Source organism: Caloenas nicobarica, chromosome 3, assembly GCF_036013445.1.
Source record: "Caloenas nicobarica isolate bCalNic1 chromosome 3, bCalNic1.hap1, whole genome shotgun sequence".
Taxonomy (NCBI): domain Eukaryota; kingdom Metazoa; phylum Chordata; class Aves; order Columbiformes; family Columbidae; genus Caloenas; species Caloenas nicobarica.
In genome coordinates, this window is record NC_088247.1 from 4,192,817 (window position 1) to 4,201,961 (window position 9,145).

Sequence of the window (9,145 nt, forward strand, 5' to 3'; positions counted from 1 at the left end):
TTGTAAGTGACAAGGAACTGGGGAAGATCGGGACAGGCTTGTGCAAATGCACGAGAAACTGAGGAACATCAGGACAGACTTGTGCAAATACTCAACAACTTGGGAGATATTGGGATGGGCTTGTGCAAACGCATAATAACCTGGAGGTGTCGGGCTGGTGCAACCACGGCCGTCGGTTTATGCGGCCAAAAGACCCCCAGGAGCCCATGTGACGCAAGCAACGTGACGTCAGAGTGCCTTGGCGGGAAAGAAGCGGGGCGGGGGGAGGCACTGGGGGACGTGCCCGGTGGGGCCGGGGAGGGACCGGGCTGGCGGCTCCTTCCTCCTCCTCCTCCTCCTCCTCTTCTTCCTCCTCCTGCGCGCCGCGGTGCATCCGCCGCGGAAAGGGCGCGCAGGATGCGCGGGGCTTTCCCGGGGCTCTGCTTGGCGCTGCTGGCCGCGGAGCGCGGGGCGGGTGAGTGAGCGCGCAGGACGCGCGGGGACGTGCGGGGTGGGGGGAGCGGGGCTGCGCCCCCGCGCAGAGCGGGGTACGGCGCCGGGGCAGCCGTCCGGGGGCGCCCCCAGGGTCCCTGCGCCCCCGCGGAGGGGAAGATGCGCGGGTCTGCGCCCGGGAGATACGGGCGAGATTGGCCGAGCGCGGGCTTTCGGCATCTGCGCACACCCCAGCCGTTTTCTGTGTTTAATTTGAAAAATCAGAGTTGGACTCGATGGTCTTTTGTGGGTCCCTTCCAGCTCAGGACATTCTATGATTCTATTTGGTTTTATTTTGTTATTTTCATATTATTATAAATCATTTTATTGCATATTTCTTTATCTTATATTTGTTTGTATATTATTTTATTTATATTCTTATTTTCATTTTATTTATATTTTTATTTTATTATTTCATCTTATATTTTCTATTATTTTAATTTTTAGTATTTTATATTTCATTCTATATTATTTTATTATTTTTATACTTCATTTTTTAATTTTATTTTTATTCATTTGGAGCATGAGCCCTTGGCCGCGCTCTTTTTTTTATCAGAGCCCTACTTTGGGCCAGGCCCCTCGGCCGTGGTGGCTCTGCCACAGCTGACAAAGCCACCAAGAGCTGCCAGCCCGAGATAAGCTGGGGACAAGGGCTGCGAACCACCTCAGCAGCTGGGAGATGAATTTGGGGCAGGTCATGGGTAGCACCTTTCTGGCTGCAGCATCTGGAGTACTGTGTCCAGTTCTGGGCTCCCCAGTTCAAGAAGGACAAGGAATTATTGGAGGGAGTCCAGCAGAGGGACATAAAGATGCTGACGGGTCTGGAGCATCTTTGTGATGAGGAGAGACTGAGAGCTGGGGCTGTTCAGCTGGAGAAGTTGAGAGGGATCTGACCAATTGGATCAATATCTCAGGGTGGGTGTCAAGAGGATGGACCAGGCTCTGTTCAGTGGTGCCCAACGCCAGGGTGAGGGGCAACGGGCACAGACTGAAACACAGGAGGGTCCATCTGAACATGAGGAGAAACTTCTTTGCTGGGAGGTGCCAGAGCCTGGCCCAGGCTGCCCAGAGCGGCTGTGGAGTCTCCTTCTCTGAGACATTCAAACCCGCCTGGACCGACCTGTGTGATCTGCTCTGGTGACCCTGCGTGAGCAGGGGGGTTGGACTGGGGGATCTCCAGAGGTCCCTTCCAACCCCAACCATTCTGTGATCCCTCAGTGGTGCCTCTCTGCCGTTCTCCAGGGCTCTGCACCATCATCCACTACCTTGTCCATGGACAGCTGGGCTGGTTCGGGCTGACCATCGCCTTCATCGTTCCCAGCTACGCAGCTCAGCTCTTCAGCATCCTCTGGTTCAGGACAGACGGCCACCAACCCGGCTGCTGGCTCCTGGTGCTCCACCTCCTGCAGCTGGGCCTCTGGAAGCGGTGAGAGATGCTCCTCATGGTCACCAACTCCCCCCCCAAGCCAGGCACAGTCCCAAACCTCTGAAAATCGGGGCGGACGTCATGTCACGGTGACATTTACAGGTATTGGGATGTTTTGCGGACAGCGGCAAAGGCGGGTGACAGTGTCCATGCTGGAGAAGTGCTGATGCCGCTCGGGGACGCGTGTGTGCTGCGGCTCCTGGAAGCCCTGCTGCAGACGCTGCCTCACCTCCTGCTGCAGGCCTACGTCGTCGTGGCCATCGACCCAGCGAGTTTCATCCCTGGTGAGTGCGGAGCTCCCAAGAGGATGCTTCGAGTTGCAGAGGGGTGATACGTTTGGGTGGGGGATGCGTGTGCCCACCTGGTGCAGGGCAGGCTCTGCATGGAGGAGCAGAGTGCAAAGGGGGTGGAAAGCCCCAGTGCAAAGCAGCAGGGACAAATGTGGCTTAAAGATCATAGAATCATTTCGGTTGGAAGAGACCCTGAAGATCATCGAGTCCAACCATTAAGCCAACACTGGCACAATCTCATGTCCCTGAGAACCTCATCTCTGTCTGTCCAACCCCTCCAGGGATGGTGACTCCAGCACTGCCCTGGGCAGCCTGTTCCAATGCCCCACAGCCCTTTGGGGAAGGAATTGATCCCCAGATCCAACCTCAGTCTCCCCTGGCGCAACTTGAGGCCGTTTCCTCTGGTCCTGGCGCTTGTTCCTGGGGAGCAGAGCCCGACCCCCCCTGGCTCCAAGCTCCTTTCAGGCAGGTCAGAGATCAGAAGGTCTCCCCTCAGCTCCTGTTCTCCAGCTGAACCCCCAGCTCCCTCAGCCGCTCCCATCACACTTGTGCTCCAGCCCCTTCCCCAGCTCCGTTCCCTTCTCTCAACTCGCTCCAGCAAGATCTGCTGTGCTTGAACACAGAGGAGTCTCTGAGCTATCCATGGCTTTTCCTGGCCTGTATGGTCATTCCCTGCAGTGTATACGGACCTCTACAGCAGATATTGACTTGGTTGGATTTGAACCCAACACATGTTCCTATTGATGGTCCAGCTCTAATCACAGTGCACTGCTGAGTATTTAGAGTTTGGGGGCTGCTTGATAGAAAAGGTAATCTTTCAGCCGTGTTGTGCAAAGGGAGAAGTTGAGTTGTGGAATCACGGTGAGCACAAGGTCACACTCAAGCCAGTGTCAGTCTCTGGTCTAATTGCAGTGACCAGAGATGAATCTGTCCTGCCACTGCAGAGCTCTGCCCGTGGCAGAGTGCAGTCAGAGGATTTAAGCCAAACATGAAAAGGAGACCAGATTTAGCAGGAATTGGTTTAAATACTCCCAGCTGTCAGGACAGCGAGGTGTGTGGCTTGTATTGAGGTGCCATCTTATCAACAGCCCCTTAACACTGAGTTCTGCATCCAGCTCTGGGTCCTCAGCACAGGACACACACGGACCTGCTGGAGAGGGGCCAGAGGAGCCCCAGAAATGATCCGAGGCTGGAACAGCTCTGCTGGGAGGACAGGCTAAGAGAGCTGGGGGGTTCAGCTGGAGAAGAGAAGCTCCGGGGAGACCTTAGTGCGGCCTGTCAGTGCTTAAAAGGGGCCCATAAGAAAGATGGGGACAGACTTTTGAGCAGGGCCTGTTGCGATAGGACAAGGAGTGATGGTTTTAAACTAAAAGAGAGGAAACTCAGGCCAAATGTGAGGAAGAAATTGTTTACACTGGGGATGGTGAGAGCCTGTCCCAGGTTGGCCAGAGAGGTGGTGGATGAACCATCCCTGGAGACATCCCAGGCCAGGCTGGACGGGGCTCTGAGCAACCTGAGCTGGTGCAGATGTCCCTGCTCATGGCAGGGGGGGCACTGGGGGAGCTTTGAAGGTCCCTTCTCACACAAACTATTCTATGATTCCATGATTCTCTATGGTCCTACAATGCAGCTGGGCATCCTTCAGAACACCATCAGAACGCCCGTGTCTCCATGCAGGTATCAGCGCGGGGATGTCCCTGCTCTCCGTCGCTTGGGCTTTGGTCTCCTACAGCTTCTTCACCTGCCTGATGAAACCCGGTCGCCTCTGCCCACCAGCCACGGCCATCCTCTGCCTGCTGCTCTGGAGAACGGGAATGCTGGGGACCAGGATCCTGGCCCTGGTGCTCTTTGCCAGGCTCTATTCCTTCTGGGTTTTTGCTGTGGCAGGTAAGACCTGTGATCATCTTCTCCATGACCCATGTTGCTGTCAACCCCCGAGATGCTCCTGGAGCACTTTGCAGCCTTCCCCTGGGATGGCTTTGCCCTTTCGCTCCCTTCCCCTTGCAGGTATCCACTGGCTGCTCATGTCCTTCTGGCTGGTGGCCCAGCAGACGGACATTGTGGCCCAGCCCTGGCGCTGGAGGCTGTTCAATTGCCTGGTGGGAGCCGTGTACATCTTCTGCTACATCGATGTCCGGCCTGGTCCCTCCAAGCACAGGATGGCCGTATTTTATACAGTAAGTACCCAGGGTATTCAGTATTTCACATGGGTGCGTCTGCTGGGGAGAAGCAATAGCTTCAGACTCTCCTTTCTCATATTTCACATCACGACTTGATAAAAATCAAGCATTTACTGTGTCCAGACAAAGCCACGTGGTCACCATGGTGGATGGACAAGTGGTGATGGTTTTAAACTAAAGGAGGGGAGATTCGGGCCAGCTGGCTGAAGTCATTGCTGGACCGCTCTCCATCATCTTTGCCAAGTCTTGGGAAACGGGAGAGGTGCCTGAGGACTGGAGGAAAGCAAATGTCACTCCGGTCTTCAAAAAGGGCAAGAAGGAGGACCCGGGCAACTATAGACCGGTCAGCCTCACCTCCATCCCTGGGAAAGTGATGGAACACCTTATCCTTGGGGCCATCTTAAGACATATCAAGGATAAGAGGGTCATCAGGGACAGTCAACACGGCTTCACCAAGGGGAAGTCGTGTTTGACCAACCTCATAGCCTTTTATGAAGACGTAACAAGGTGGATTGACAATGGCAGAGCGGTGGATGTGGTCTACCTTGACTTCAGCAAAGCATTTGACACCGTCTCCCACAGCATCCTCATGGCAAAACTGAGGAAGTGTGGACTGGATGATCGGGTAGTGAGGTGGACTGCAAACTGGCTGAAGGAGAGAAGCCAGAGAGTCGTGGTCAATGGGGCAGAGTCTGGTTGGAGGCCTGTATCTAGCGAAGTGCCTCAAGGGTCAGTTCTGGGACCAATACTGTTCAATATATTCATCAATGACTTGGATGAGGGAATTGAGTGTACTATCAGCAAGTTTGCTGATGACACCAAGCTGGGAGGAGTGGCTGACACGCCAGAGGGCTGTGCTGCCATCCAGCGAGATCTGGACAGGCTGGAGAGTTGGGCAGGGAAAAATTTAATGAAATATAACAAGGGAAAATGTAGAGTCTTGCATCTGGGCAGGAACAACCCCAGGTTCCAGTACAGGTTGGGGAATGACCTATTAGAGAGCAGTGTAGGGGAAAGGGACCTGGGGGTCCTGGTGGACAGCAGGGTGACCATGAGCCAGCACTGTGCCCTTGTGGCCAGGAAGGCCAATGGCATCCTGGGGTGTATTAGAAGGGGGGTGGTTAGTAGGTCGAGAGAGGTTCTCCTTCCCCTCTACTCTGCCCTGGTGAGACCGCATCTGGAATATTGTGTCCAGTTCTGGGCCCCTCAGTTCCAGAAGGACAGGGAACTGCTGGAGAGAGTCCAGCGCAGCCACGAAGATGATGAAGGGAGTGGAGCATCTCCCTTATGAGGAAAGGCTGAGGGAGCTGGGGCTCTTTAGCTTGCAGAAGAGGAGACTGAGGGGTGACCTCATCAATGTTTATAAATATATAAAGGGTGGGTGTCACGAGGATGGAGCCAGGCTCTTCTTGGTGGCAACCAACAGTAAGACAGGGGTAATGGGTTCAAACTGGAACACAAGAGGTTCTACTTAAATGTGAGAAGAAACTTCTTCCCAGTGAGGGTGACGGAACACTGGAACAGGCTGCCCAGGGAGGTTGTGGATTCTCCTTCTCTGGAGACATTCAAAACCCGCCTGGACACCTTCCTGTGTAACCTCACCTAGGTGTTCCTGCCCTGGCAGGGGGATTGGACTAGATGATCTTTCGAGGTCCCTTCGAATCCCTGACATTCTGTGATTCTGTGATGAGGAGGAAATTTGTTATGCTGAGGGAGGTGAGAGCCTGTCCCAGGTTGGCCAGAGAGGTGGTGGATGAACCATCCCTGGAGACATCCCAGGCCAGGCTGGACGGGGCTCTGAGCAACCTGAGCTGGTGCAGATGTCCCTGCTCATGGCAGGGGGGGCACTGGGGGCGCTGGAAGGTCCCTTCCAACCCAAACTATTCCATGATGCACCTTCTATGCTGGCTTTATTTTCATAGCAGCAGCCATACAATGTCTTAATGACACCAGAGCGGCAGTGCTGCTCTGACAGAGTTATTTTTCATGGTAAAAAGAAGTCGAGACCTTGTGGAAAATTCAGTTCAGCAACCTTTATGTTTTAATTTATAAGTTAAGTGCAAAACAAATCAGCAAAATCTAGAGACTGGGTGTTTTCTGTCATTGGAGGCGCACTTAAAACCATCAGAAGCATAAAAGTGACAACTCTCTTCCCTCTGCTCTGCAGATCATGCTGGTGGAAAATACCCTTCTGCTGCTTCTGGGCACCCGGTTCCTGCAGACAGAGCTGAGGAGCAGCCTGTGCGTGACCGGGGCCGTCATGTCAGGGTCTGTCATAGGTGAGATCCGCTGGTTTTTAGAGCCTGGATTGCATGTTTCGAGGGTAGCTTCAGTAAATGAGCATTATTGGTTAAGTTGCATCAGAATGCTTGCTTTATTTCTTCCAGCTTAAGCGTCTGAATGTACTTGATAAATGTAAATCCACTTTGAGTTTTGTTTCTTCATCATTTCTTAAAAGCTCATCCCTGAAGAGGGCGGCTTGCAGAAATGATTGAGGCGTCACCGACTGGCTCAGATGCTGCTGCCAGACACAATATATGCAATTTTGAAGCACACTTGGTGCTTGGTGATTGGCTCAGGCAGTGGTACAACACAGGGGATCGCTGCAGGGAAACATTTTCATTTGAGCATATATTGAGGATTTATGAAGGTGGCTTGTGACTGATGAACCATCACTGGGTGTGTTTTGGAAATACGCTGGTGTGGGACCACGTAAAACGACAGCAGCTTTCTCCTATTCTCTTTTCTTTCAAAATCAGGGCTGGTTTTGTAAATGGAAATATTTTGTGTGTCCACGTGGACGATTTTTTGATACGTGATGGAGAACATACTCTATACGTTGCCCATACCCTACTTTACTCCACTGTGCATCTCCCCAGACCAGCTGCACGCAGATCAGCCATGTTCATGAAAGGGCACTTTTGGGCTGGAAAAGGAGGAATTCCTCTGGCCTTGAACAAATTTAGGACAGAAATAGGAAGATACCTTAAAATCCTGCTACATTCTCTTCTGGAGAAGACAAGTCTGAGAGGGGATCTCATCAATGTTTATAAATATCTCAAGATGGGTGTCAAGAGGATGGACCAGACTCTTTTCAGTGGTGCCCAATGAGAGGATGAGGGGCAATGAGCACAGACTGAAACACAGGAGGGTCCATCTAAACAGGAGGAGAAACTTCTTTGCTGGGAGGTGCCAGAGCCTGGCCCAGGCTGCCCAGAGCGGCTGTGGAGTCTCCTTCTCTGCAGACATTCAAACCCCCCTGGACCGACCTGTGTGATCTGCTCTGCTGACCCTGCGTGAGCAGGTGGGTTGGACTGGATGATCTCCAGAGGTCCCTTCCAACCCCAACCATTCTGTGATTCTGTGATTTAATGGCTAGAGGACTGGGGTGCTGTGAGACGGGGTGCATTCCTGCATCACACACCTCCTCCCTGCGCTGTCTGCTGCCCTTCAGGGCACCCATCAGTCTGCAAATCAATCTAGATTACTAGTAAATCCAGTCTTGAGACTCTGCTCAGCCCTCCCTTCCCCAAAAGCTGCTCAGGTGGGATTTTTGCCTCCCTGACAATGTTTGAAAAGATGTGCTGCTCAGAGATCTGATGCTCAACAGCATCTCTGCAGAGAGCCTCTTGATCTGGAGGTGGCAGTGAGGTTCTGGTTTCTCCTCCGAACCTCACCGAAACGCTGCAGGGACCCGTCCCTTGACACCTTTCTGCTCTTTTTCAGGTGCCGCAGCTCTGGTGGTCTATTACAGCCTGCTCCATCCCAAGTCCACGGAGATCTGGCAGGGCTTCCTGGAGACAACCTGCAGCACTGCAGCTGCTGGTGGTGATGAGGTTGCTGGAGACAGCTCCAAAGTGGGGCAGAATATGGCAATTTCGGGAGATGGAGAGTCCTTGGCAGGGGAGGGGACCACGGCAGATCCCAGAAACGAGAACAGCTCGTCGCTCCTGCAATCCAGAGGGTGTGTGGAGGACAGCTGGACAAACCATCACCACTGGTTGCTGGTAAAGCTGGCCTTGAAAACAGGAGATATGTCCACGATCAACACAGCTTTTGGAGATGGTGGTGTGGGAAAGGTTTATCCTGGAGGATGGGTGATGGGGAAACCCACCGGTATTGAGCCTGGGGCAAACCTTTCCCTCCCCATGAGGGAAATCGGTCCTCAGGGTGTTGAATCTGGTCTGACTGATGAGAAATCTCAAGTGACAGGGGATGGAGGAGGCAGCAAACCCAGCGCCGGCACTGCAAGAACAGCGGGGGATGACAGAGCAGGGCAGGAGTCTGTTTTTCACCCAGCCGTATCCTTTCCCAGGAACTTCTCCTTTGATCCAGCCGAGGGCTCTTCTATATATTTCAGTGCAAAAAGCATCGCCTCGCCTGGCACGGGGACCACCAAAGCCACGTGCATGGCCCTGGTGCAAAGGGACGATGAAGTCCAGGCTCCTCCAGGCTGCCTGGGGGTCGGAGGATGGGATTTATCCCTCGGGATGACGAGCATCAGCCCAATCTCAGGCACTTGTTTCCACAAGCATCCGCCGAGCAGCTCTTCCCTGAGTTCCCCCAAAGAGGGCTCAGAGCCTGTGGGGTCAGAGGGTGCCCCCATGGGGTGGCATCACCTTTGGGACACCCATCTTTGTGGCACACAAGGGACTGTGGTGAGGAGCAAGCTGAGGCCACCGTGCTTCACCTCCACCCCTAAGGCTGCCCCTCGTAGCCCACAGCGAGGACTGGGGGAGCTGGGAGGGGGGACAGACCTGTCTGGGTTGCTGGAGTGA

The 9,145-nt window shown here is 53.6% G+C and overlaps 1 protein-coding gene across 1 annotated transcript; it reads left to right on the forward strand.

The window, feature by feature from the left end:
- Positions 1 to 396: 396 nt before the first annotated feature.
- Positions 397 to 9,145, forward strand: XKR5 (XK related 5). The gene is made up of 6 exons (XM_065632668.1): positions 397 to 454; positions 1,714 to 1,897; positions 2,000 to 2,181; positions 3,865 to 4,364; positions 6,535 to 6,646; positions 8,094 to 9,145. Exons 1-6 carry the CDS (start codon positions 397 to 399, stop codon positions 9,143 to 9,145), a joined length of 2,088 nt encoding a protein of 695 aa, XP_065488740.1.

Coding starts and splice junctions, on each gene's coding strand:
- XKR5 (XM_065632668.1), top strand. CDS start 397: ATGCGCGGGGCTTTCCCGGGGCTCTGCTTGGCGCTGCTGGCCGCGGAG. Junction 455..1,713: donor GGCCGCGGAGCGCGGGGCGG/GTGAGTGAGCGC, acceptor GCCGTTCTCCAG/GGCTCTGCACCATCATCCAC. Junction 6,647..8,093: donor CATGTCAGGGTCTGTCATAG/GTGAGATCCGCT, acceptor GCTCTTTTTCAG/GTGCCGCAGCTCTGGTGGTC.